The sequence below is a fragment of the Colobus angolensis genome, unplaced genomic scaffold, assembly GCF_000951035.1.
Source record: "Colobus angolensis palliatus isolate OR3802 unplaced genomic scaffold, Cang.pa_1.0 Scaffold8, whole genome shotgun sequence".
Taxonomy (NCBI): Eukaryota; Metazoa; Chordata; class Mammalia; order Primates; family Cercopithecidae; genus Colobus; species Colobus angolensis.
Genome location: NW_012121820.1, coordinates 8,134,022 through 8,160,050, shown reverse-complemented (window position 1 = coordinate 8,160,050; position 26,029 = coordinate 8,134,022). Strand labels below are relative to the sequence as shown.

The window sequence follows — 26,029 nt, the reverse complement described above, 5'->3', positions numbered from 1 at the left end:
CTCTCCATTTGCTTGGTTAGTATTACTGCATCCCTTTATTTTTAGCCTATGTGTCTTTGCACGTGAGATGGTCTCCTGAATACAGCACACTGATGGGTCTTGACTCTTTATCCAATTTGCCAGTCTTTGTCTTTTAATTGGGGCATTTAGCCTGTTTACATTTAAGGTTAATATTGTTATATGTGAATTTGATCCTGTCGTTATGATGATAACTGGTTATTTTGTCTGTTAGTTGATGCAGTTTCTTCATAGCATCGATGGTCTTTACAATTGGGTATGTTTTTGCAGTTGCTGATACCAGTTGTTCCTTTCCATGTTTAGTGCTCCCTTCAGGAGGCCTTGTAAGGCAGGCCTTTTGGTAACAAAATCTCTCAGCATTTGTTTGTCTATATAGGATTTTATTTCTCCTTCACTTATGAAGCTTACTTTGGCTGGATATGAAATTCTGGGTTGAAAATTCTTTCCTTTAAGAATATTGAATATTGGCCCCTACTCTCTTCTGCCTTGTAGGGTTTCTGTAGAAAGATCTGCTGTTAGTCTGATGGGCTTCCCATAGCGGGTAATCCGACCTTTGTGGGTGCCCTTAACATTTTTTTCTTCATTTCAACCTTGGAGAATCTGATAATTATGTGTCTTGGGGTTGTTCTTCTCAAGGAGTATCATTGTGGTGTTCTCTGTAGTTCCTGAATTTGAATGTTGACCTGTCTTGCTAGGTTGGGGAAGTTCTCCTGGATAATATCCCGAACAGTGTTTTCCAACTCGGTTCCTTTCTCCCCGTCACTTTCAAGTACACCAGTCAAACATAGGTTTGGTCTTTTCACATAGTCCCATATTTCTTGGAGGCGTTGTTCATTCCTTTTCATTATTTTTTCTCTAATCTTGTCTTCATGCTTTATTTCATTAAGTTGATCTTCAATCTCTGATATTCTTCTTTCGCTTGATCAATTCGGCTATTGATACTTGTGTAGGCTTCATGAAGTTCTCGTGCTGTGTTTTTCAGCTCCATCAGGTCATTTATGTTCTTCTCTAAACTGTTTACTGTAGTTAGCAATTCCTCTAACCTTTTTCCAAGGTTCTTAGCTTTCTTGCATTGGGGTTAGAACATGCTCCTTTAGCTTGGAGGAATTTGTTATTACCCACCTTCTGAAGCCTGCTTCTGTCAATTCGTGAAACTCATTCTCCATCCAGTTTTGTTCCCTTATAGGCGAGGAGTTGTGATCCTTTGGAGGAGAAGAGGTGTTCTGTGTTTGGAATTTTCAGCCTTTTTGTGCTGGTTTCTCCCCATCTTCATGGATTTATCTACCTTTGGTCTTTGATGCTGATGACCTTTGGATGGGATTTCTGAGTGGACGTCGTTTTTGTTGATGTTGATGCTATTCCTTTCTGTTTGTTAGTTTTCCTTCTAACAGGCCCCTCAGCTGCAGGTCTGTTGGAGTTTGCTGGAGGTCCACTCCAGACGCTGTTTGCCTGGCTATCACCAGCGGAGGCTGCAGAACAGCAAAGATTGCTGCCTGTTCCTTCCTCTGGAAGCTTTGTCCCAGAGGGGCACCTGCCAGATGCCAGCTGGAGCTCTCCTGTATATGAGGTGTCAGTCAGCTCCTGCTGGAAGGTGTCTCCCAGTCAGGAGACACAGAAGTCAAGGACTCACTTGAGGAGGCAGTCTGACCCTTAGCAGAGCTCGAACACTGTGCTGGGAGATCATCTGCTCTCTTCAGAACCCGCAGGCAGGCTGAAGTCATGCCCACAGCTGCCCCTTCCCCCAGGTGCGCTGTCCCAGGGAGATGGGAGTTTTATCTATAAGCCCCTGACTAGGGCTGCTGCCTTTTTTTCAGAGATGCCCTGCCCAGAGAGGAGGAATCTAGAGAGGCAGTCTGGCCACAGTGGCTTTGCCAAGCTGCACTGGGCTCTGCCCAGTTTGAATTTCCTGGTGGCTTTGTTTATTCTGTGAGGGGAAAACCGCCTACTCAAGCCTCAGTAATGGTGGACGCTCCACCCCCAACCAAGCTCGAGAATCCCAGGTTGACTTCAGATTGCTGTGCTGGCAGCGAGAATTTCAAGCCAGTGGATCTTAGCTTGCTGTGCTCTGTCGGGGTGGGATCCACTGAACTAGACCACTTGGCTCTCTGTCTTCAGCCCCCTTTCCAGGGGAGTGAAGGTTCTGTCTCACTGGCATTCCAGGCGCCACTGGAGTATGAAAAAAAAAAAATCCTGCAGCTAGCTCAGTGTCTGCCCAAATGGCCGCCCAGTTTTGTGCTTGAAACCCAAGGCCCTGTGGTGTAGGCACCCGAGGGAATCTCTTGGTCTGTGGGTTGCGAAGACTGTGGGAAAAGCATAGTATCTGCTCCAGAGTGCACCGTTCCTCATGGCACAGTCCCTCACAGCTTCCCTTGGCTAGGAGAGGGAATTCCCTGACCCCTTGGGCTTCCCAGGTGAGGTGACACCCTACACTGCCTCTGCTTGCCCTCTATGGGCTGCACCCGCTGTCTAACCAGTCCCATTGAGATGAGCCAGGTACCTCAGTTGAAAATGCAGAAATCTCCTGCTTTCTGCGTTGATCTCACTGGGAGCTGCAGACTAGATATCCGGCCATCTTGAAAGCTGAACCTAAATCTCTCTCTCTTTTTTTTTTTTTTTTTTTAAGATGGAGTCTCGCTCTGTCGCCCAGACTGGAGTGCAGTGGCATGATCTTGGCTCACTACAACCTCCATCCTCCTGGGTGCAAGTGATTCTTCTGCCTCAGCCTTCCAAGTAGCTGGGATTACAGGTGCATGCCACCATGTCCAGCTAATTTTTTTGTATTTTTAGTAGAGGGGGGGTCTTGAAGTCCTGATTTCCAATGATCCACCCGCTTCAGCTTCCCAAAGTGTGGGATTACAGGCGTGAGCCACCACACCCGGTGATCTGTCGGCCACTTTCATTGTCCTCTACAGCTAATCACCCAATTCTGTGCCTGTGTTTTACAACAAAAACCTGCACGTTTATAGCAGCTTTATTTATAATTGCTGAAAGTTGGAAGCAACCAAGATGTCCCTCAGTTGACGAATGGATTTGCCTGGGTCTGGCTCCCCTCTATCTAACCGGGAAATGGAGTGTGATTGTGTGTGTGTGTGTGTGTGTGTGTGTGTATGTGTGTGTTAGTGGAAGGATGTGTGGTTTCTCTCTGCATGGATGAATGAGTGTATTTGGACGGTCACAGTGCTGAGAGACTGTAACTGGGATTAGGTTTATGGGTATGAGTGAAGATTATAAGTGTGTAACCCCTCACATGTGTACTGTACTTTATACTTTAAGTGGTAGCATAGTGCTTAACAATGGCAGCAGCGGTTAACACATAGACTCTGGAGCTAGATTTCTTGGGGTTCAAATTCTGCCTCAATTCTGTGTGACCTTAGGCAAATTACTTAACTTCTCAGTGCCTCAGTTTCCTCACTTGTAACGCGAGGAAATATTAACGATCCCTCCCCCTCTTTTAGGATTATTGTGAGAATTAGAAGAGTTAATATATGTTAGGGACTTAACATAATACCTGGCATGTAGTAAGAGCTAATTAAGTGTTCACTGTTATAATTTCTCATTATAACTACAGAGTAGTTTGATATTTCAAGGAGAAATAATATGTTTGTTTCCACTGCTTTCACAACCCTGTGTTGTAATTAGCACTGGTTCCGCTGACACCTAAAGACACAGAGGCTCTGGGAGATTTCTGGCTCTAGGCCATAAAGTCCCACAAAGACAGAGTTGGGACTCAAGCTGAGATCCTGTGATTCCACTGGGGAGCAGGAGGAGGGATTTGCAGGTGATCTTTCTGGGCCTCCTGAGAGCAGCTTGGGTGCCCAAGATGGACTCAGGCAGGCAGCTCTGCTGTATGTGAAGCCAAGTGAGGGGCAGTGGGGGGAGCATGCTGCAAGTACAACTTAACCTCCCTGTATCCCCTCTGCCCACTTACCCTTACTCCTTTTTCTACCCAGATAAGGAGGGTTCCTGCCCCCAGGTGAACAGTAACTTCCCCCAGCTCGGCCTCTGTCGGGACCAGTGCCAGGTAGACAGCCAGTGTCCTGGCCGGATGAAATGCTGCCACAATGGCTGTGGGAAAGTGTCCTGTGTCACTCCCAATTTCTGAGGTAGGTGAATGGGAGAGAGAAAGCACACTGATGGCCAGGTGTTGTGGGAAACAGGAGAAAACGTCATCCAGGCAGAGTTGAAGGGAGGTTAGTTGCAGAGACAGTTGGGAAAGGTGTACTAGAGGAGTGACCCTCAGCCTGTTCTAAAAGAAGAGTGAAAGGTAGGCAGTCTGATGAGCTGCAGTGGGGAGGCTGTCTCAGGTGGAGGGAACAGAATAAGCAAGAGCTTGGCCAGGTATGGTGGCTCATGCCTGTAATCCTAGCACTTTGGGAGGCTGAGGTGGGCAGATCACCTGAGGTCGGGAGTTCAAGACCAGCCTGACCAACATGGATAAACCCCATCTCTACTAAAAATACCCCCCAAAAAAACCAAAAAAACAAAAAAACAAACCAAAAAACCTTTATGGGCTTGGTGGTGGGTGCCTGTAATCCCAGCTACTCAGGAGGCTGAGGCAGGAGAATCGCTTGAACCTGTGAGACAGAGGTTGTGGTGAGCCGAGATGTCACCATTGCACTCCAGCCTGGGCAACAAGAGCGAAACTTCATCTCAAATTAAAAAAAAAAAAAAAACAAAAGCAAGAGCTTGGTGGTACCCTTGGGCTGAAATCTTGTGGTTGTCATGTGCTACTTTTAACAATTTCTCAGCAAAGGAATCTGAAGATAACTGATAGAATTCAATAGTGCACAGGTGAGCAACTGAAGCCCAGAGAGGGGGTGTGCTCTTGGTGCCCGAGAGGGAACTATGGTTTCTCTAAACTAAGCTATGGTCTCCCTGAAGCCAGAGCTCTCAGATGCCAACTGCATGGAAAGGCTTTGCAGTCAAGAAGACCCAGGTTCAAATGTTAGCTCTGACACTTACCTAGCCTTTCACCTCCCTGAGTCACAGTTACCTTGCTTATAAAATGCAGCTAAATAAGATCTAATGGATCAGATATCCCATTTAAACCTAAGGAATGAAGGCATGGCAGAACTTCCTAATAGTAGAGGGATTCTTAGGGAAAGAAATGGCCATGGTCCCTCAGGAAGGCCACAGTGGACATCTGGGACCACAGTATACCCAGGTGCCTGCTAGGGATGGTCTGAAGGAGAAGAGTATGTCTAGAATCTGTAGAAAATGCAAGCAGAGCCCCCCCAGAAGGTGAGGCTTTGCTGCATGGGTTTGTGGGATGGGGTGGGGTCAAGGAGCTGGTCTAGGATTTAAGCTGCAGGTACTCTTGCCTAATCTAATGGATATTGTTGTTGATGGTGTTGTTATGATTTTCTTCCTCCAGCTCCAGCCACCACCAGGCTGAGCAGTGGGGAGAGAAACTTTCTGCCTGGCCCTGCATCTGGTTCCAGCCCACCTGCCCTCCCCTTTTTCTGGCCTCTGTATTCCCTCCTGGGCTGACCACAGCTTCTCCCTTTTCCAACCAATAAAGTAACCACTTTCAGCACGTTCTGTCTCTGTCTCCCGAGTTGGGCTGAGGTGGGTGGGCAAATGTTAAGGGTGTGACCAGATCATCCAGGCATGAAGTCCAGAGAAGGATCGCCTGGTAGGTGTTAGCACTCTCCTGATGGATCCTTGCACCAACCCTGTGAATCTGGTCATTATTCCTCCAGGGGGATGGATGAGAAAACAGCGGCTCAGATGGGCGGTGGGATGCTTCCAAAGCCACTCAGATTCATTGCTGGGAGTGCTGATAATAGCAGCAGCATGTACCAGGTGCCAGACACGGTGCTGGGAGGTTTGCTTATGAGATCCTCTGGCTCCTCAAAACAGTCCCCAGAGTGGTTAACAACATACCCCTGTCATAGACCTGGACTCCATGAGATTACTTGCCAGTGGCCATACAGAAAGATGGCAAAGCCAGGATCCTCTCTTGTTGATACTTTAAATTAAAGTTTTATTTTATATAAGTAATATAGTCATATGTATCAAAACTCAAAAGATTAAAAAAAGATATACAATGAAAAGTGGCTTTCACCCTTTACCCCCTGCCTCCACCTTCCACCCCAGCCACCAAGTTGTTTTCTATGGAGACAACAATTGTTCTCAGTTTCTTGTGTTTCTTTTCAGATGCGTATCCCCAACTCTCAATCCTTTCTCTCTCCCTTCTCTGTTTCTTCCGCTTTTCCTTTCTATTCCCCCTCTATGCCTCACTCTATTCTTTCTCTCTCCTCTATTCCTTCCTCTCCATCCTCTCTCTCCATGCCCCCTCTCTTAATGCCCCTCTGTCTATGTACATTCCTCTCTCTATCCCCTTCTCTCCTCACTCCCTATCTCTATCATCTCTTTCCATTTGCTAGAGTAGGTAGACATGAGCAGGACAAGAGAGGGCTCCCCGTCACACACCCAGGAATGTTGGGTGACTATCAGGTGATGGTCGGGTAGTGGTTAAACTGTCTCTCTAACATGATCATTGGGCTGGGCGCAGTGGCTCACGCCTGTAATCCCAGCACTTTGGGAGGTGGAGGCAGGTGGATCACCTGAGATCAGGAGTTTGAGACCAGCCTGGCCAACATGGCCAAACCCCATCTCCACTAAAAATACAAAAATTAGCCAGGCATGGTGGCATGCACCTGTAATCCCAGCTACTCTGGAGGCTGAGGCAAGAGAACTGCCTTAACCCGGGAGGTAGAGTGAGCTCAGATCACACCACTGCACTCCAGCCTGGATGACAGACAGAGACTCCATCTTTTTTCTTTAAAAAAAAAAAAACTACAGATAAAAGTTTTCTTGGCTCTGAAAAACAAAGATCAGCAACATTTTAAGTAAAAAGTAATAAAAAGGGTTATTTTAGTCGTCTATTAGTTCAGTCTATACAGTTAACACCTGTTCTGCTTGATATTCATGAACATTTCAGCCCTCCATGAGAGTCCTGAAAGTTCTTCCTTGATTCTAATGTCACAGTCTCCAAAGTTATCAGAAACCTGCATTCAACAGCACCTGTCAAAGTCCTATAGCTGATTATAAGCCACCTTTTGAAGAGAATCAAAACAAGACAATAATTGTGGGTGACAAAGTCTTAGAACAGCCACTACTAAGGCCACAATTGACTAAGAATTTTGGTTACTTCTGTGGCATACAACAATTTTACACAAGTTATAATTATTAATTATATACACTAAGCCATATCAGAATTACAGGACTTTCCAATAATTTTGGAACACATACTAATAACATATTTATACAAATACAGCCCAAAGAAAGCTAAACACCATTTCATATTTGACAATGCTTCCTGTATGATTTTTATACCAAATAAGCCAAATATGTCATTTTTGGACTTTAGGGGACCTAATAGCTATAAGATTAATTAGGTCAGAAAAAGACATAATTTATAATTTGGTTTTGGAAAGTTTGTTACTATCAAAGGTTTAAAACACTTGATATTATAAAAGAATTGTAGGCCATCCTAAGTCATCTAGCCAAAATAACTCAAAAATTTTAAAAAGGCAAAAAACTTTATTCATGGAAAATCTTGTTCAAAAGAGAAAGCCAAATTTCACCTTTGCATTAGTATACTATTAATATCAAACCCAATTCTTAGTAGAACCTTAGACAAATCTCTTCATTTTTAATGTTTGACCCTAAGGTAAGATTCTCATAAATCTTGTGACCCTTTATAAATTTTTGTTAAAGAGCAGATCAGTGCTCCAAGGAAACCCTTTTGTGCTTTTATTCCAATGTTCAATTTACAAAAAAACTGAATACTATCACTTTAGCCAATATGTTCACACACAGAATTTCTTTTATAAGATTAATCTTTCACAAACCTATCACAACTTGCTCAAACCTTCAGCTTTATCCTATCTTACTTAAAACCTTTAACCCTCTAAACTAGTGTAGCCGAAAAACTCCCACATCTCCATGCCTTCTTATAATCTTTTACCGAAAACACATTTCATTTTCCTAACACACCTTGCATGTAAAACGTTTCTTTAGTAGTCTCAATTACATGTTACACTGTTAACTCTTAGCAACTTTTATTTTTGCTGAAAAACCCGATAAGTTAGTGATTTTTTAATTATGTAGCAGGTGTGGAGCCTAAGATACGAGACAAAGATGCAGATAAGGTCTCTTTCCAGCATAGTGAGGGGGCATCCCCAACTCCACATGTCCACAGGCCTTACCTAGAGTCTAATAGCTCAAAGAATAGCTCTTCTTTGACTTTTTAAAAGTCAAAGAAGCAGGTCATGATCTTAAAGCGTTAGCAAACCTAATATCTGCCTAATTTAGACTAAATGTCTTTATTTTACCAATAATTTTTTAAACTGTCCTTATCTTCCAAAGCTTACTAAAGTCACGTGAACTAAAAGGCATTAGTTTTTATTTTCCTGACAAAATATTTGATTTAAGCACTTATTTTTAAGCCAATTAATCAGAACTTCTTCATATATAAATGTCACACACAAAACACATATAAATATACAGACAGAAGAAGATCCAGTAGTTGTAAGATTTTTCATTGGGCAGTTTTTAAGTTTCTTAATTGGATTACTGGCTTCAGGGTGGGGTCCTTTGAGGAACAGGGCTAGGAAAACATGCCATTTCTAGGGCCTAATAAGCAGATACAGATGGAAAGCAAAACAGATCCCCAAAAATTCAGGGTCATATTTTTATGCCAGATCCTGGATTTCCAAAAAAGAAATACTACAGAACAAGACAATGAATGATCTTACTGTGAGTTTCATTGCAAGACAACCCAGAGTCAATCAGCCCATTCTGTGATCAGCCTATCCCCCATGGAAGCCTTATCTCAGTGGTGGGGTGGGGGGTGGGGACGTTTCCATACCTTCTAGGAGGCTGAGAGCATGCCTCTCTGATCCAAACGTGCAGAGAGCCAAGTATCCCCCCAAAACTGCCACTGGTCATGCCCAAAAGCATATTTGCTACCTAGTTATTGCACATGAAAACTCGCTCATAATGCGAAGTAATTTCTGATACTCTAAAAAGTAAAAAACGTCAGATAATGCAATGCAAAACAGAACAGAGCCTTAGCTTTTGAGAGAGATCTGCTTTCAGTTCCTGGGGTTTAATGAGGAAAACAGATGTTTTCTCTAAAATGGGGTCTGTGGCGCCTCCTCTGTTTTTCTCAAGGAGTCCAAGGCTGTTAGAAATTGTCTTAGGTCCTCTCATGTGTGCATCAAGAGTGGCAAGTATCGGGTGAAAACCCCACCCCCGATATTCAACATGGGTTCTTTTCTATTTCCCTAAGCATCGGCTGGTCTGAGAAATAAAGGGAAAGAGTACAAAAGAGAGAAATTTTAAAGCTGGGTGTCTAGGGGAGACATCACATGTTGGCAGATTCCGTGATGCTCCCTGAGCTGTAAAACCAGCAAGTTTTTATTAGTGATTTTCAAAAGGGGAGGGAGTGTACGAATAGGGTGTGGGTCACAGAGATCACATGCTTCACAAGATAATAAAATATCACAAAGCAAATGGAGGCAGGGCGAGATTAAAATTGCTAATGAAGTTTTAGGCATGCATTATCATTGATAACGTCAGGAGACAGGGTTTGAGAGCAGACAACCAGTCTGACCAAAATTTATTAGGCAGGAATTTCCTCGTCCTAATAAACCTGGGAGTGCTACAGGAGACCAGGGCTTATTTCATCCCTTCGCCTTCGACCGTAAAAGACAGCTGCCCCCAAAGTGGTCATTTCAGAGGCCTACCCTCAGGGGCCATTCTTTCTCAGGGATGTTCCTTGCTGAGAAAAAGAATTCAGCAATATTTCTCCTATTTGTTTTTGAAAGAAGAGAAATATGGCTCTGTTCCACCCAGCTCACCAGCAGTCAGACTTTAAGGTTATCTCCCTTGTTCCCTGAACATTGCTGTTATCCTGTTCTTTTTTCAAGGTGCCCAGATTTCATGTTGTTCAAGCACACATGCTCTACAAACAATTTGTGCAGTTAACAGAATCATCACAGGGTCCTGAGGCGACATACATCCTCCTCAGCTTATGAAGATGACGGGATTAAGAGATTAAAGACAGGCATAGGAAATCACAAGGGTATTGATTGGGGAAGTGATGAGTCCATGAAATCTTAATTTATGTTCAGAGATTGGAGTAAAGAGAGGCATAAGAAATTATAAAATTTGGGGGAACTAATAAATGTCCATGAAATCTTCACAATTTATGTTCTTCTGCCATGGCTTCAGCCAGTCCCTCCATTCCGGGTCCCTGACTTCCCACAACAGCAAGAAGACAAAACAGAGAAAAAAACAATTCAGTCAACTGAAAAAAAAAAAAATACCTTCTTTCCCCTTGTTTTCCCTTTGTTAAAAAAAAAAAAAATACTTTTTTCTTCTGAAAAATAAGACCTAAGAAGAGAAAAAAGCATAAAGGCCTTTTAAATATACATATAGCTTGGATATCTGCTTTTAATTAAGCTAACTTTTAACAAAATCTCCTATTACCAGACTCTAGCTGGGACAAACAGCCAATATTTACGGTCTTTAAACTTTACCAAAGGCAATCTCCCAGGTGAAACCAATAAGCCTTAACTAAGGTTATGACTTAACCACAGGTGTACGAAGTATTTTCAAACAGGTGGTAAGCGGTTTTTACAAGATTTAGAATCTACAAAGGTAGCTTAGAGAAGGGAAAATTCAAAAAGGTAAGCCAGATGTTGTTCAAGGAGGGGCAGAGAATCAACAAATGGCAAAGGTCACACAGATATCAAACCAGAAAGGACTAACTCCCTGAGCTGGGAATTGAATCCTGAATCTGGACTGCCATTGTGAAAAGACAAATCCTTAGCTACTAAGCTTCAGCATTGGGCAGTTTCCATTTCTTTTCTTAGAAGGACCATAGAGACAGCCAATTTTGAGCTTGCAAAGGCTTTTAACTGCTCAAGACAATTTTTAGGGCTGTGACGTGAACCTCAAAATTCCTGTCCTCTGGATGGTGGAGACTAAGAGGGTGTACCACCGTATGGTTACAAGGTCAGGCTCCCAAGGACATAAAACAGGACAAAGGGAAACTTCATCCAGTTTTTGTTTGTTTCACGGACCTGCAGCAAAGTTTGTAACTGACCAGTGTGCCGGACTGGCTTGAACGGCAAGCTTATGGGGTCCTAAGCCCACGTTCTATCCTAAGGTACCTCTCTTTATGACAGAAAAATACAGAAAGATGAATTCATAGCACAAAGTACACTAGATTTGCTACAGCTTAAGACTAGCCTCATGAAGCCTTTTGTTTCATTAATTGAAACTTTTCAGAGGAGACAGTGATTTTTACCATTCCTACAATCGGTGCGCACAGAGAGAGGCCAGAAGTCTGACTGGTAAGAAATTCTTACCCTTTTGCTGGAATACCATTTTCTGGGTTCCCTTTCCCTGAGTGGCCCTAGAGAATCTACTTGCTGCATCATAGCGCTGGGGGCCAAGCTGCAACACAAAGTAAAATTTGAAAAAAAAAATCTCAATTTTGTAAGATGCTGCCCAGTGGATTGCATGGGGTAATCAAATTAACATTTTCCATTCCAGCCAGAGCAAAATACGTGTGACAAAACATAGACATTAGCTGCTCTGCTTGGCACCCAATATCTAACTGGCAAGGCTCAAACTTACCCCCCGTTGGGCCTTGTCACCTTTAATCCGTTCAAAGTGGGGTGGAATGACCTCCCACCAGAAATTTCAACATGTGGTCTCTGGGTAAGATGGAAGAGCAGATAGTCTCCTTAAGTAACAGAAAAGACAGGAAAGGAAAAGGAAAGAAAGAGAGAGTGAGAGAGAGAAGCCTTGTCTGAGGCAGGGTGGGGAAGCAGGGAGCTCAGGGAGGCCAGAGAAGTACCCACCCACTGCAGCAACACCGAATCAAAAGTTCAGGCGGGCACTTGTCAGTCACAGAGGGATCTTTTCCAGCAGTCCCATCAGCTCTCAAGTTTCCCCCTATGGGGAGAAAAAAAAGTTCCCCATGTTCCATGATCCTGTACATGCCTAATCCTGTCACCTATCAGCAAAGAGTGCAAGGCAGCAAAGAGTGCAAGGCAGATTAATCCAAAGAGAATAGCAGTTAACATTTCACAGTGCCAAATCCATTTCTAGACAAAAGGGATGTTACTGAGGGGAACCTCTAACCCACTGTCTTTCTCTTTTCTTTGCCCTGGCTCTCGCTCTCGCTCTCCTTCCTTTTGAGACGGAGTTTTTTGCTCTGTCGCCCAAGCTGGAGTTGTGTTTCATCCTAAGGTACCCCTCTTTATGACAGAAAAATACATAAAGAAAATTTACAAAATACAGAAAGAGCCCCTGCGGCTGGAGGAGAAACCTCCACCCACCCCACCTCCTGCCCCGACTCCTCAGCCTCTGCCACCCGCTCCGCCGCCACAGCGAGCCCTGCCCTCGCCACCCCCGCTCCTGGCCCCCACACTCAGCTCACCACCGCCTCTGCCACCTCCACCAGCTATGCCCTAGCCTCCACCCCCACCCCCACCAGCCGCTGTCCCACCGGCTGCCCCTCCCGAGGAGCCCGCCCCCCATCCCCCGAGGACCCTGAGCTGCCGGACACCTGGCCTCTGTACCTGGCCAAGAAGCAGGAGGGGGCGGCTGTGTGTCGGGAGATGGACTAGGAGGCCCGCGAGAGTGGCGGAGAGGGCATCTTTCGTGAGCGGGACGAGTTCGTCATCCGCACAGAGGACATCCTTTCCCTCAAGGTGAGTCCCAGCCTTCTCCAAAAACTGGGCCTGATGGATTGAGTGTTTGTTGAGTGGCTGCTGGATGAGAGGCTTGTGTTGGGACCTGCAGATCTAGTCATGGCTGAGGGAGAATGGCTGGGCCCCACTGGAATTCACAGTCCAATGGTGCCCATAGAGGTGGCAGTGATCTGCGGGCCTCAGATTATTTGTGTATGTGTCTATACATGCATTCACTGCCTGTATATAAGGTAAAGAATTTTTTTTTTTTTTTTTTTTTTTTGGATGGAGTCTCACTCTGTCGCCCAGGCTGGAGTGCAGTGGCATGATCTCGGCTCCCTGCAACCTGTGCCTCCCAGGTTCAAGCAATTCTCCTGCCTCAGCCTCCCGAAGAGCTGGGATTACAGGCACATACCACCACACCCGGCTAATTTTTGTATTTTTAGTGGAGGCAGGATTACTATGTTGGCCAGGCTGGTCTGGAACTCCTGACCTCGGGTAATCCACCCACCTTGGCCTCCCAAAGTTCTGGGATTACAGGCATGAGCCACTGCGCCCAGCCACTCCCTATGTCTAAGAAGGGACTCTAATTTTTCTCAGTTAAGCCTTTAACCCAAGTTTGGTCAAGCGTCTTTGCTTTTTATTAACAGGGGCCTTTAAGCCTCTTTGTCTTAGGAGGGACTCTAACTCTCCTAAGTTGGGCTTCTAACCCAATCCCATCCTTTACCCAGGTGACCGAGAATATGATAAAACTGGTGAATCCCATGAATAACAGGCCCTTTCTTTCTTTATTTTACTGTAGCACTCTCCCTGGATATCTGTATGGTTAACTTTCACTCACCTCATTCAAGTCTTTGCTCGAGTGTAACCTTCTCAAAAAGGTCCACTATGACCATCCTCATTAAAATTGCAATCTCTGCATCCCCAGTTCCCCCTATTCTACTCACTTTTTCCCCATAGTACCTTGTACTATTAGTCTATATAATTAAATTATGCATTATGCTTATTGTTTATTTTCTGGGCCTCACCCTGAATATAATATTTATTATCTTTGCCTCACTCTGAATGTAAGCTCTCAGAGTGTGATCAAGAAGTGGGAAGGAAAAGATTATTGTTTTGTCCATTTTGTGTTTGGCATATAGTAGGCACTCAATAAACATATGTTAATTGAATGACTGACTGAATGAATGAATGAGGAGTTATTTGCTAGAAGCAATATCATATGGGATACAGTCACTGTGATTAAGAAATTCCACAAATCCATGGATACCAGTACTGGCACAGGCATGGAAGGCAAGGAAATAAAATTCAAATTCAGAAATAAAATTTGAAATCAAATTCAACTTCAGAATATCTATTCCCATGAGGGCCAATCACCCCTGCCTCCCTGCTTTTGAAGGGGTCTCATGTACCTGTGACCAGATAGCTGGTTCATTTTCTCTGGTTAATGGCACTATATCAGGGCTTAGATTGACCACCACGGTAGCAGGCTCACTGCTGGAGTACACTGCTGGTGTACCGTAGATGTCAATAGGCAGATCAGCCTCCTAAGTGGGAAGTACATGTTATTGGCCCCAGGCTTAGCCTCCACCACTGTCACATGGTGCTTTGTTTATGAGCCCCCTGAGCAAGCACTAGGGTGGCCAGGGAGACAGGCTGACTGATATCTACAGGGGTGTCATCCTCTCTAAGTGATTACAAGAGCTTCTCTTGTAGCTTTTGTGAAGTGCCTGCAGGACACTGAGGGAGGTCTGGGCCCATCTGGGCTCAGTTCCTCTTTGGCTTTGAGGCCCAAGAAATAGCTAGTTATGTTGTCATCCTGGGTACTGGCCATGATTACATTGTCACAATGGGACTGTGCAAGTGTGCTGTCTCAGTTTCAAATAGCTTCTGTAGGAAGATGGTACTAATTGTGCAGTAAGAAACTGTGTTTATAACCTGGATATTAGATCAAGATGGTGAAGATTGCTTGACATTTTTACAACATATCAGGGTGGTATGTTGCGAATGTAAGAAACTTGGTAACCCCCATGTGGGATTTCCTCTATCTAGTAGAATTGCACAACCCCAAATATTCCTTTTGAGAAAACTGGAAGGTTAGAGAAGCAACACTCATTGAAAATCCCCCCAATTTTGTGTCCTCTGTATTGCTTTTCTGAAAATGCATCATCTGATCATATTGCAGTAAATGCAACTGCTATATGATTTAAACATTCATTTCTCTAAGCCTCAAACCCAGTCCAATTTCATTTATGTAGTGTCCAACCTAGGGCTTGGTTTAAGTGAGGAGAGGTCAAGAGTGGAGACAAGATCTCTTTCAGATTTTGAGGTGTCCTAACACCCATTATTTACAAATGAGCTTAAGTCCTTACAGGGGCCATCCCAGCAGAACATGGTGTCCAGAAGAGTCAGAGGAGCTAATTATTGGATTCAATCACAGCCCAGTGCAGGGATCTTGGAGCCCAAAATACACTGCTTCTTGGAGAGGCTGCCCGCTACTGTAACCGGCAAAAGGGTCTGGCTGCTTGCCTCTTGTAAAAAGAAGCCAGTATAATGAGAATGAGTTGTGATAAAAAGAGAGCAAGATTTTATTATCCATGCTAGGTAGAGGAGAAGTGGATGTAATTCTTTCCAAAGATTTCCACTCTATAATTTGTAGAGGGAACACGGGGTTTTTTAAAGAGAGGGTTCGGAATGCAGAAGAGGCAGGGGGCTAGGAGGTATCAGGTGGGGTGACCCACTCCAGTGGCTTGTCTTGAATTATTGTTCTGTCTGGTGAAAGGGCCAGCACCATTGTGGCTGGGAGTGTCTGGTCCGTATCAGGATCTGGCCCCTGAAGCTTCTAAGGAAAGTATTGACCAGATAAATGAATATAATGTATGCTTAACAAACATCTGGATAAATAAATGTGCATAAGTTGTTGGGGGCACAGAATGGGAAAAGAAAGAGAGTGGAGGTTTACAGCATATTCCAAGGCTGTGTCTCAAGATGAAAGGAAACACATATGCAGTTTGTCACAAAGTGATATCTTGAGATTAGGGAGAAAGGAGGCAAGAAAACAAAGTGTTAAAATGTGGTTTGAAGCCAAACTGCTCCTTTACGCTAATAAACGCAATCCATGCTATTAAGACAGGAATTGGGGTAGAGCTAGGATCTAGTAATGCTACCCTTTCCTGCCTACTGCCAGTCTTGGAATTCTTGCCCCCAGCCTGGCCCTCACCCTTTACCCTAATGCTACCATCATCCATCAGCCCCACTCTACCAGCCTCAGTGCTTCTGCAGCACCGAGTCCCATAGCCCCATTCCAATTGTAATGGCTCCAGCTTTCCCCTCTTCACTTTTGCTCCTGCTGGTGCTGTGACTGCTGTGTGGTCCCACTTGTCCTGTCCGTTGATGCAGCCTTTGGAGACCCCAACTTGAAAAATAAGCAAATGGCAAACAAAAAAAATATCCTCCTCCTTTCCCACCTCATCACTGTGTTTACCCAGTTCATAATTCTACCTTAAGGTCATGGCAAAGAGAGAGAGTGTAGAAAAAGTGCAAATGGAGTGATGGCAGACAAAGCAAACACAAGCAAACAAAATGAGCCCTCTAGTCATTGCTGCAGCCTGTTGGCCAGCAGATGGGGGTCTGCTTTGCTTAGCTAGTAAAGGTGGTGCTTGGAGGAGCTACAGCATGCACCACACCACCCCCCACCCTGACTTTTTTCTTTCTTTCTTTCTTTCTTTTTTTTGAGACGGAGTCTGGCTCTCTTACCCAGGCTGGAGTGCAATGGTGCAATCTCGGCTCACTGCAACCTTAGCCTTTGGGTTCTGGCGATTCTTCTGCCTCACCCTCCTGAGTAGCTGGGATTACAGGCACCTGCCACGAAGCCTGGCAAACTTTTGTATTTTAGTAGAGATGGGGTTTCACCATGTTGGCCAGGCTGGTCTCAAACTCCTGACCTCAAGTGATCCACCTGCCTCTCAAAGTGCTGGGATTACAGGCGTGAGCCACCGCGCCCGGCAGCATGCTGACTTGTTCCACAGAACAGCATAGCATTAGTAAATTCTGCCTGCAGAGCATACAGATCTTAGACACACAAGTTTCTGTATATCCCCCTCCCCAGCTGAGACATTAACCCCCAAAAGTCCAGGGCCCAGCCACACCAGACCCATTGGGATGAGCTCATTACATAAAAACTTGGTGAATTTGCAAGAGATGGGCCCCCTGGGGCTGCTCTGCCCTAGTGTTTATGGTCTTCACATCTTGAACACCCCTCAGAGGATTTCTCCCTGGATGAATAATCCATAGCCTGTGGTTTATTATGGGTTAGGATTAGGACTTTTACACCACCTGGGGGATAGACAATGAAGACGACTGCCCTCTTCCATCAATCTCAAAGTAAGTACAAATGGGAAGATTGGTGGTTTCCTTGGCAAGTAGAGCTCTGTGAAGCTAGGTGGCACCACAGGACCTACTTCAAACAAGACCCCGGTGGTTGGCTGGGTGTGGTAGTTCATGTCTATTATCCCAGCACTTTGGGAGACGGAGGCAGGAGGATTGCTTGATCCAAGGAGTTTAAGACCAGCCTGAGCTGGTTTCTACAAAAAATACAAAAATCAGCCAGGCATGGTGGCACATGCTTGTAGTCCCAGCTACTCTGGAGGCTGAGGTGGGAGGACCACTTGAGCCCAGGAAGTCAAAGCTGCAGTCAGCCATGATTGTGACAGAGCAAGACCTTGTCTCAAAAAAACAAAACAAAAAACCTGGTGAGCTCTGCAGCCTCATGGTAGGTGCCTGGGATGGTTGAGTGGTTGGAGCACAGAAAACCCTAGATTGGCTCATTTGTGATCTATGTTGTAGGGCCAGAGACTCTGGTTTGAAATAATAGAAATCTCTCAACTTCTTAATATATGACTTAGGTGAGCACATGCTTATCAGAAGGACAGTTCTCCATCCATCCTGGGGGATTCCCATTCAGCTGTGGCAGATTAGCAGAGTCACTGTCATTTCTTTTACTTTTCTCTATGGTTTCATAGGATACCACTATATACCACTGTGGTGACTTCTCCTTCACCATTTTCTTTATGTTTTATTCTTTTCTTTCAGTGTTTAATTTTGACATAATTTCAGACTTAAAGTTGCAGGCTGGGCACAGTGGCTCATACCTATAATCCCAGCACTTCAGAAGGCTGGGGCAAGAGGATCACTTGAGCTCGGGAGTTTCAGACCCAGCTTGGGCAGTGCAGAGAGACCCCTGTCACTACAAAAAAATTAAAAAATTTGCCCTGCATGGTGGTGCACACTTGTGATCCCAGCTCTTCAGGGGGATGAGGCAGGAGGATCTCTTGAGCCCAGAAGTTTCAGGCTGCAGTGAACTGTGATCACGCCACTGCACTCCAGCCTGGCCAACAGAGGGAGATCCTGTCTCATAAAAACAAAAAGAAAGAAAAGTTGCAGAAATAGTACCAAGATTTCCTGTACACCCTTCACCCACATTCTCGAAATGCTGACATTTTACCACACTTTTCTTAATCCTCTCTCTGTCTTTCTCTGACACACACACACACACACACACACACACACACACACACACACACCCCACACATTATGTTTGTTCATAGCATATGGGAATAAGTTGCAGACATCTTAAATACATCAATTAATTTTCTAAAATAAAGGTATTGTTTAAAATAGGCTCAGTACAATAGTCAAATTCAGGAAATGAACATTAATACAGTGCTAGTACCTATACTAGTATATACGGCAAAACTGGCTACATAACTGTGGGGGTGCTCAGTGCAAAGTAAAAATGTGGAGCTCCTTGTTCAAAAAAACAGGGGAAAACATGTCAGTAAAGGTACTCAAAAGGCTTTCTTCTTTCTTGCAGAGTCTCTCTCTAGACCTGTCATGGAGCTTTTGATTTATTGTTTCTGTCACTATCCCTCAAGCATGGGGATAGTTGTGGAGCAGTGCAGACCCTCAGACCTACCTAGGGTTCCTGACTGCTACTTGGTGGTATGTCCTGGAGGATTCTGCTTGCTGCCGGATTCTTCCTCATGCCAGCTGGCAGACTGAAGCTCTGTGACTCAGGAAATCAATCTTCCCTGTCCACAGGTCCATTGCACCAACCCATGGATGGGCAGTCCCCAAGCAATTGCAACCTCTGTGCTGAGACATGCTCCGTACAGGATCGGGATAGGTGAGAGGCTTGCTCCTGCCAAGTCACCCGTTGAATGTACTGTGCTGCTGCCAGCCCGGGACTGGGACAGTAATTGGCATTCCCTGAAATGCCACAGGATGTGCACACCTAACTCTGACCCTGCCTACACCCTTTCCCAAGGCCCCGTGGGAGTGGTTGGCAACTATAGAACATGGGCCTCCCCTTGCCAATGTGATTCGACTGCCATGTGCATAGCAGCAGTCAGGGGGCAAAGGTGGAAAGGGGAGGGCTGAGCAGAGCCATGGTGCCAGTGGGTGGAGGGTGAGCTGCTGAGAACCCATCCCGGGAAGGCAGCCAGAGGTGGGACTGCTCTTGAGTCCGGACGCCTAGCTCCCGGAGCATGTACCATCGTCTAATTGACCTTCACTTACAAACACAAGTTTAAATAACGGAGAATTTTAAGACAATGACCACAGGGAATTACATCGTGGGTGCAGGGTCCTTCTGCATCTAAGGCCTTGTGTGACTTGGGTGCATGTCTACAAAGCCCATCTATAGACCTTATTTGGATTCTACCAATTGTCTCAATAATGTCCTTTACAACAGAAGAAAATCCTGGATCCTACATTGCATTTAGTTGTCACGCCTCTTTAATCTTCCTCTTTTTCTTTCTTTAAGTTACTTAGTTCAGCAGCAGATTAATCTTCTTTCATCTGGAAAAGTTTCTCAATCTTTTTTTGTCTTTCATGACGTTAACATTTTGGACGATTAAAGGCCATCTATTTTATAGACTGTCTCTCAGTTGAGCTTATCTGATATTTCTTCACAATTAGATTCATGTTATGCATTTCTGGCAGGAATGCTATAGAAAAGATACTGTATTCTTTGTGGAGGATCATACCACGAGGCACATGCTGTTGATTTGTTTTGTTACTAATGGTGTTAACTTCAATTACTTGAGTGAGACAGTGGCTGCCTATTTTCCCATTTGCAATGAATAAGTATTTGTGGGAAGAATGATTATTTAATGGTTGCTAGATGATGTTTTCCTTTTATTATTTCCTTTTATTTATTTATATTTTTTGTAGAGACGGTCTTGTCATATTGCTCAGGCTTGTCTTGAACTCCCGGCCTCAAGAGTTCCTCCCACCTCGGCATCCCAAAGTGCTAGGATTACACATGTGAACCATCATGCCCAACTGTTAAATGATAATTTTCTAATTCTATCCTTGACCCCTTGTCTACCTTTATTGAGCCCTTTTTGGCTCCCTATCCTTGCCTACAATGTGACATTTTGGTGTTGTGTTCCATCTACTCTTCTGAGCCTGTGGACACGATGCAGGTAGGGGAGGTTTGGGGCTCTGATCTCTCTGAGGTTTGCGTTAAATGTCTTAAGCCAGGGTTTACTCCATGAGTTAGTGGAGTGTCTTACACCTGAGAGGGCGTTAAGCTTCACTTTCGCACCATCCTTCTTTCTCTCCTTCCCTCCTTCCATAATTCAGAGATTGTGAGAATCATGGCTGTGACTCATAGCTTAACACTTTAACTCTAAAAAAGAAATCCCAGGTCACTCTTTTCCTCCATGGTATCATGTCTACAAAACTAATCTACAAGTACTTGTTGAGTACTTATTCTGTGCATGCCAGTTTGCTTGGCTTACTGTAGAGAAGAAATGTGTAAGGCAAAGTCACTGCTTTCAAGAACCCACAAGCTGTAAACATGAAGAGTAGAAGCAGGCAGGCCTGGAATATCTCTGTGTAGTCTACATGGAGAGGTCCAGGGGATTTTATGGGATGGGGAGGTAAATAGGTCATGGCAGAGCTGAGCTTTAATGATAGCAAACTGATTAAAAGCATTGGCTCTAGAATTAGACTTTGATTCAAACACCATCTTCATTCCTTCCTAATTTGTTATTCTGGGCAAGTAATTTATCTTTCTGACCCTCAACTTTTTCATTTGTAAGATACAGTTGTTAATAGAATCTTCCTCTCAGAGCTGTTGGGAATATTAAATGAGATAATGTATGCAAAGCACTTAGGTTGGTTCCTGACATATCCTAAGTGTTTCATAAGCAGTAGTTATTAAAATCTTAAAGGAAGGTATTATGTACCAAGAACTTTTCAAATGCATCTCCGCTGTTGACCCGGAAATTCCACTTAGAATCTATTATGAGTAAACAACCAGAAACGCCCATAGTGATTACTTACTATATCGAGAAAACTTCAACAACCTTTAACATTTAACATTAACATGTAAGCATTGAAGCTTGTTTAAGTAAATGATGATCTCTTCATGCAAGTAAACCTCTACACATATTAGCAATTATGTTACAGAATATTTAACGATAGAAGAAAATCTTTACCTAATATTGTCAACTGGTAAAAAGAGGCTATAAATCTGCATTAATATATAGTCTTAAACTGTTCTCTATCCCATATATTTCTTTCATTCTTCCCAGAAACATTTTTAAAGGACTTGAGGAGCTTGCCACTGCCCCAAGGGGCATTTGGAAGATTCTTCTCTAGCAAGTGTGATGTTAAAAAGTTTAATGGGACCTTTAACTTTACGTCAGGAGGGTTATTCCCAGCGCCCACGTAGCATATCTGGCACACACTAGCCTCTGGTACACTTTGAGAGAGTTAAGTTTATCTGTTTGTCTTTGCATGCAAGCAACTTTTACATCACAACAGCTCTCAGAATCCAGACATGGTGATGTAGAACTACTGGGTATTTGTACTGATAGGGACCACGCACTATGAGCCTTGAGCTTCACCTGTGAATAAATCTCAGGGAAGAAAGAGAGGAGAGGGAAGAGACCCAAGAATTGAGATTTTCTCCCCAGTGTGGCCTTCTTATTGATTTAAAGAGAAGAGACAAGAAACTGTAAAACTCTTTTGAAACAAAGCAGTGTGTTTTTATTAGTTCTTATTTTTTTGCTTTGAATTCTCAATGCCACTACCTTTGTCCAAGCTTACAATCCATCATAACCAGATGATGGTAAAGCTGCCCACTCTGTTTCTCTAAACAAATCTTCCCAATTCTAGAACTGAGACTTTTTTTTTTTTTTTTTTTTTTTTGAGACAGAATCTCACTTTGTCTCTCAGGCTAGAGTGCAGTGGCCTGAATTTCGCTCACTGCAACCTCTGCTTCCGGGTTTAAGTGACTCTCATGCCTCAACCACCCAAGTAGCTGGCATTACAGGTGTGCGCCACCACACCTGGCTAACTGTTTTGTGTAACTGTTTTGTATTTTTAGTAGGTTTCACCATGTTGGCCAGGCTGGTCTTGAACTCTTAGCCTCAAGTGATCCACCCACCTTTGCCTCCCAAAGTGCTGAGATTACAGGTGTGAGCCACCACTCTCAGCCAAGAACTGAGACTTTAAGCTCTCACTGCATTTGACTCTGGGCAAGTTGCTCCTGATGATAGTCAGACTTCTAAGATGACTTCAATGACCTCCACTTCCTGGTTTTCATGCCTTTGTGTGTTCTCCTCCTTGAGTGTGGACTGCACCTAGTGATTTGATTCTAATGAGTAGTGACATCATGGAAAGTGTTGTGTTGTCACTTCTGAGATTAGGTTACAAAAGACTATGACTACAATAACTTATTGTATATTTCAAAATAGCTAGAAGAGAAACTTTGGAATGTTCCCAACACAAAGAAATGATAACTGCCTTGGGTGATGGATATACCAATTATTCTGATTTGATTACTATACATTGTGTGCATGTATCAAAATATCACATGCCCCCCATAAATAAGTATAACAGTTATGTATCAATAAAAAAGGCTGGCTGGGCTTGGTGGCTTACACCTGTAATCCCAGCACTTTGGGATGCTGAGGCGGGCGGATCACCTGAGGTCAGGAGTTCGAGACGAGCCTGATTAGCATGGGGAAACCCCGCCTCTACTAAAAATACAAAAATTAGCCAGGCGTGGTGGCACACGCCTGTAATCCCAGGTACTTGGGAGGCTGAAGCAGGAGAATTGCTTGAATCTGGAAGGTGGAGGTTGCAGGGAACTGAGACTGCACCGCTGCACTTTAGCCTGGGTGACAGAGAGAGTGAGACTCCATCTAAAAACAAAAGACTATGACTTCTACCTTCTATTCACTCTCTCTGGAGCTTCTTGCTTGCTCACTCTGATAAAGCAATCTATAGGTTATAAGCTGTTCTCTGAAAGGACCCACTGACCAATGAACTGGAAGTGACCTGCAAGCAACTGAATCCTGCCAGCAACCATGCAAGTGGGCTTGGAAGTGCATCCTTCCCTAGTTGAGCCCCAGCCAGCCAACAATTAGACTTCATCCTTGTAGAAGACCCTGATCCACAGGACTAGCTCTGTAGTCCTTGTGTCCTGCCTCTTCCCTCACCCGCCGTGAGAGTTCCCCTGAATTCCTGCCCTGGTGATACAGAATGGTGTGTCCAGTCTGCCCCCACTGGAACAGAACTGCTTTCTCTTTGGGAGTTTGTTTCCTCACAGAATCACAGGATGTTATTTTCAAAGGGTGTCTGTGCTTGTGTTTAACCTTGTGCTATTTTGTAATAATGAACCACTGGAAACCAAGTAAACTAAGTAAATTACAATGCTTGGTAGATCAGGATATTATGTAGCCATTAAAAATGACACCAGAGAGTATTCACCTATCTGGGAAAATGTTTATAATATAATGCTAAGTAAAACTCTTGGTAGAAAAAAAAAACCCTGGTAGAAAATAGTGAAAATAGTACACACTCTCTCTCTCCCTCCTTCTCTCTCTCTCTCTACATATATATACATACACACACACATATATACACACTATATATAGAGTATATACTCTATTGTATATGAGTACTATTTTCACTATTTTCATATATATATAAATTTATAAATAACATATAAATTTACACAAAAATAAATAGTATTATTTACTATATATAAAGTATATATACTTTATATACATATATAAAGTAATTAAAGGCATATGGAGAGGAATATTACTTTGAGATGCTAATTGGAGCTTTATTCCTGTAGATCTACTTCTCTTTGATCTTTCCCTCACTCCTGGCACCTGGGCATTCTACTTCATGCCTGGGGAGGAGACAGAACAGCATTACACAGCTCACAGAATATTTAAATTCTTGGCTTGTAGAGTTCAAAACAGAAGGTTCAGATATAAGACAAAGGGCTTGTTTGGAGATAACTGAGCAATTAAGGGTATCAGGGATCTTAGAGATCATTAGACCATCGGAGCTAGAACCTTAATTTTGGGAAGAAAGTGTTTTAATTACATCAGAGTGAATGCAGATCATGAGACGAAAGAATGTATGAAAAACCAGAATCAGGTTTTAACAACCCCTGCTTTCTTTCTGTTTCCTCCCCCCTGCCCCCCGCCCTGCCCCAGTAGATGTATAAAATTCTCCCCATTGGAGGTTTAAGGAAGAGAGTAGAAGGGAACTTAACTTAAGGAAATGGATGGTGGTTTGGGATCCTGAGAAGGGGGTTCTTAGGCCAAGTCCCTTAGGCCGATAGGGTACCAGGTACATTTGGGAATCAAGAGAAATGACCGCAGCCAGGGTATACTTCCACAACTAGGAAGTATGAATTGAGGAAAACTACTAGTTAGAACTGAGAACCCTTGCAGGGTAGATCAGAAACTAGAACATGGGAGGTCTATGTATAGGGTTTTTAGAGAGTCCCTTTGAGTTTCCTATAGCCCTAGATGGTATAGAGCAGTGAGGTATTTTTTGAGCTCTATGGGGCATATAAGTCACTGAGTGAGCTCTCATCAAATGAGGAGGATGCAACAGTTACCTGCCAGAAAAACATCCGGCAGGAATAAAACAGTGTGTATATGTGATAGTGACCAAGAATCAAGCACACTTCCCATTGGATGCCTTGGAATTAAGCCAGTGCACTGGAATGTAGAAGAAACCCTTAGGGGTATGTGGTGGTCAAACTAATGAAATCACAGAAATTAATTTCCATTATCTGGTTAAATGGAAGATCAAAATGAAAATTCAGGCCAATTACAATTTCTTCTTTTTTTTTTGAGACAAAATTTCACTCTTGTTTCCCAGGCTGGAGTGCAATGGCGTGATCTCCACTCAACCTCCACCTCCCAGGTTCAAGTGATTATCCTGCCTCAGCCTCCCAAGTAGCTGGGAGTACCGGCATGTGCCACTATGCCATGATAATTTTGTATTTTTAGTAGAGACGAGGTTTCTCCATGTTGGTCAGGCTGGTCTTGAACTCCCGACCTCAGGTAATGCACGCACCTCGGCCTCCCAAAGTGCTGGGATCACAGGCATAAGCCACAGTGCCTGGCTGCCAATTACATTTTTTTATTTTTTAATTTTCCTTTAGCTCTAGGGTACATGTGCACAACGTGCAGGTTTGTTACGTATGTATACGTGTGCCATGTTGGTGTGCTGTACCCATTAACTCGTCGTTTACATTGAGTGTATCTCCTATGCTATCCATCCCCCCCTCCCCCTACCCCATGACAGGCCCCAACGTGTGATGTTCTTCTTCCTGTGTCCAAGTGTTCTCATTGTTTAATTCCCACCTATGAGTGAGAAATGCAGTGTTTGATTTTTTTGTCCTTGTGATAGTTTGCTGAGAATGATGGTTTCCAGCTTCATCCATGTCCCTACAAAGGACATTAATTCATCCTTTTGTATGGCTGCATAGTATTCCATGGTGTGTGTGTGCCACATTTTCTTAATCCAGTCTATCACTGATGGACATTTGGGTTGGTTCCAAGTCTTTGCTATTGTGAATAGTGCCACAGTAAACATATATGTGCATGTGTCTTTATAGCAGCGGGATTTATAATCCTTTGGGTATATACCCAGTAATGGGATCACTGGATCAAGTGGTATTTCTAGTTTTAGATCCTTGAGGAATCACCACACTGTCTTCCACAATGCCTGAACTAGTTTACAGTCCCACCAACAGTGTAAGTGTTCCTATTTCTCCACATCCTCTCCAGCACCTGTTTCCCGACTTTTTAATGATCGCCATTCTAACTGGTGTGAGATGGTATCTCATTGTGGTTTTGATTTGCATTTCTCTAATGGCCAGTGATGATGAGTATTTTTTCATGTGTCTGTTGGCTGCATGAATGTCTTCTTTTGAGAAGTGTCTGTTCATATCCTTTGCC

General features: G+C 43.9%; 1 protein-coding gene across 1 annotated transcript in view; it reads left to right on the top strand.

Annotated features, from left to right (window-relative positions):
- WFDC2 (WAP four-disulfide core domain 2) overlaps positions 1-5,554 on the top strand; it is a 15,064-nt gene extending 9,510 nt beyond the window's left edge. Inside the window, exons 3-4 of the mRNA XM_011928930.1 lie at positions 3,969-4,121; positions 5,393-5,554. Coding sequence (XP_011784320.1) covers positions 3,969-4,120 — 152 coding nt within the window. The 3' untranslated portion in view covers position 4,121; positions 5,393-5,554. The remainder of the gene's footprint in view (positions 1-3,968; positions 4,122-5,392) is intronic.
- Positions 5,555-26,029: the final 20,475 nt, after the last annotated feature.